Here is a 2809-nt window from a genome sequence, read left to right as displayed (position 1 = left end):
AAATTAAACATCATGTCATAAAGGCATTAGATATGTATCTTTACTAAAACAAATTTGTTAGTAGCGTCATGTCTTTGAGTGAGTACAGACATAAAGTTAAACAGTTTCAAGATAAACTCATTGAGTTACAGAAAGATATTAAAGTATATCAGGATTTAAGAAAAATTATCAAACAATTAGAGAACCTACATATTAGCGATAGAACATATCCACTAGGACATATTCAACCATGGACGATAACACCACCAGCGGAAACATGAAAAATGAAATTAATAATATATTCGCATTGACATGTTTAATTTTAATGCCTGTATTTATCTTAATTTTAAAAATTATTTTTAAAAAAAAATTGTAAATAGAGGATTTGACACGTAATATAAAAATTGATGAGTAAAAAAGGAGTTTTAATTAAAAGTCAATAGTTTTCTATACATTTTTATTATAAAACATAATTATACAGGTAATATCGTATTACAAAACCATTGGCGTAGTCGATCCACATTTCTTTCGGTACATAAAAACACTCCATTGGCGTGACAGGGGTTTGCATCAGGAGCAAATTTACAAACGCAAGGTGTGTAATCAAATTTGCAGACATCAATAATAGCAGGAAGAATTCCAATCATATTACATTTCTGTCGTAAAAACTCTGCTTTTTGTTCTCCTCGAACGTAAATGTAATCGGCAGCATACAATAACTTGGATTCTAGTATTTGATTTATTTTGGAATATTCCACATCACCATTGGAATACCGAATGCCATGCACGTTTTTCTCCAAGAAGAATACTGTCTTCTTATCTTGATTAGTTAATGAAGTAAACGGTTGCGGAGACGTAAATATGTAATGATGTCGTTTAAAACCAATTTCAATGCTGAGTTCCTTGGGTATAAACAATCTATCTACCATAAATCCCTGTATGTCAACTAGAGCAATCCTCATGATTAAGCGTGATGATTGATACTGAGTGACGTACTCTTTAAACCTACTTAAATAATATTTTTGATAACTTCTGTTAGAGGAAAGTATTCGAGTAGGCTGTCGTGAACAATTAAACAGTAGGCTCGAGTGCCTGCCGGAAAACCTTCATCTGCTTCGATTTCCAGTTTAACATCAACGGTTCCTGATCTGAATGACGTATCATCCTGCTTGGAACAGTCAAAAACAAATAAGGCATATTTCTTGAAAGCAGCATAATCTAAGATGGGATGTTTTGTTGAGGAAAGAGTATAACTAGGAAAGAATTCCGTATAGTTATAGTGAGCTATAGCATAGTCATTTTTTGCAAAATCCAATTGCATTCTCTCGTTAGGCCAGTATTCTCCATTAATAACTAATCGCACGCTGGACATTCTAATGTGATCAAATAACGTTGGATCAGCGTGTATGTCATCTCGTTTAGAAGTTTGAAAAGCCACAATGACATAGCGTGGACGTTCAACAGATGAAGTTGTCTTTACACTCCATATCTCGCGTCGAGATCCTGACGTAAGTGAAGGTAGTTCATTGAGCTCCCATTTACGGAAAGGTATAGTTATCGGCACATTATTCTTAATCGGAGTCATTAATTCAATTTTCATATCATCATTGGGAAAGACATGCTTGACCTTGAGTTCCATGCTGGAAACAGTTAAAGATACTGTTGTTGTTGTTGTAGCATTAGGTTCTTTCACTAGAATACAGTCTCTATCATTGCGTGCTCGAACAAATCGAAACACTTGACGGCCATAGGTTAATTTATTGTAGTCGTTGAAAATGTTGAATATATGTTTTATCGGAATCAGTAGACTAAAGTTGTCTCCCGATATATGTGGATTATTCGGATAGTTCCATCCTGCAGTACTGAGAAACTTGGAATCTTCAGGAGTATAACATAACAAACTGCGAATAGTGCTAACTACACCTGGGTCTCTAACTATTTCCATATCATGTGAACTTTGGATATACGTACATGTATCAAACAAGAAAGCTCCAGCATTCGGTGCAAGAGAAACCACGCCATCACCTACTTTCTCTATACTTCCTTTAATTTCCAACAGCGTTTCGTGTATCCCAAAAAATGCATCTGATTGATTTATGATAAATTCGACAACGTCACTATTATTAAATGATTTGATGTATGGTGTATATGTCCGAAATTCTTCTTTTCTAATAGTATTATCGAACAGAGGTTTTTGGTAAAGATCGAAAATATGAGGTTGAGGCTCCTGCTGTTGAACCCCCCGTCGAATGTATTGACGTTTTGACATCTTTCAGCTTTAATCCAATGGCAACAAGAAAGGCTTTATTGGCGGCAGACACGTCACGTCGCATGCAGGATCTGTGTGAGACTAATGGATATTGACTTGTAGAGTTTTGTTTTATAATTAAACCCATTTATATCGTTTCCTTAAAATCCAAATGGAGCGTACTTTTCTCTCCTCTAAAATTGACAGGTCTTAATTCCTGATCGACTATACTAACAGTAATTTTGGTAATTTCACGTATACTGCTGCTTATTGGTATGTATATAGGGTTATGAGGACGTTCATCAATAGAAAAACCTGGATCAACATTTATCGGAAAATGCAGAATGGTGTGTACAGGTCTGTCTTCGTAGAAGGCTCCTTCAGTAATGTTGCATTCAAATAGTAGACTTGATACTTTTATAATATTTACAGGTTGGTCCGAAGAATGCATTTTTCCTGATTTTAACACTCTATTTGAGGAGAAACCCAATAATTTACCAAGACTATCTTCTTTCTCGAAAGTAATGGTATGATCTTGACAGAAAATTTCACATTTAAGCGTATTGTTGTTCGGTTTTAAAG

At 34.8% G+C, this 2809-nt stretch overlaps 1 protein-coding gene across 1 annotated transcript; it reads right to left on the bottom strand.

The window, feature by feature from the left end:
- Window positions 1-988: 988 nt before the first annotated feature.
- LOC126893161 (uncharacterized) lies at window positions 989-2248 on the bottom strand. The gene has a single exon (XM_050663114.1). It carries the CDS (start codon window positions 2246-2248, stop codon window positions 989-991), a length of 1260 nt encoding a protein of 419 aa, XP_050519071.1.
- Window positions 2249-2809: the final 561 nt, after the last annotated feature.

Source organism: Diabrotica virgifera, chromosome 1 (genome assembly GCF_917563875.1).
Source record: "Diabrotica virgifera virgifera chromosome 1, PGI_DIABVI_V3a".
NCBI lineage: Eukaryota > Metazoa > Arthropoda > Insecta > Coleoptera > Chrysomelidae > Diabrotica > Diabrotica virgifera.
The sequence above is the reverse complement of the archived record's forward strand: the minus strand, read 5'-3'. Positions and strand labels throughout refer to the sequence as shown.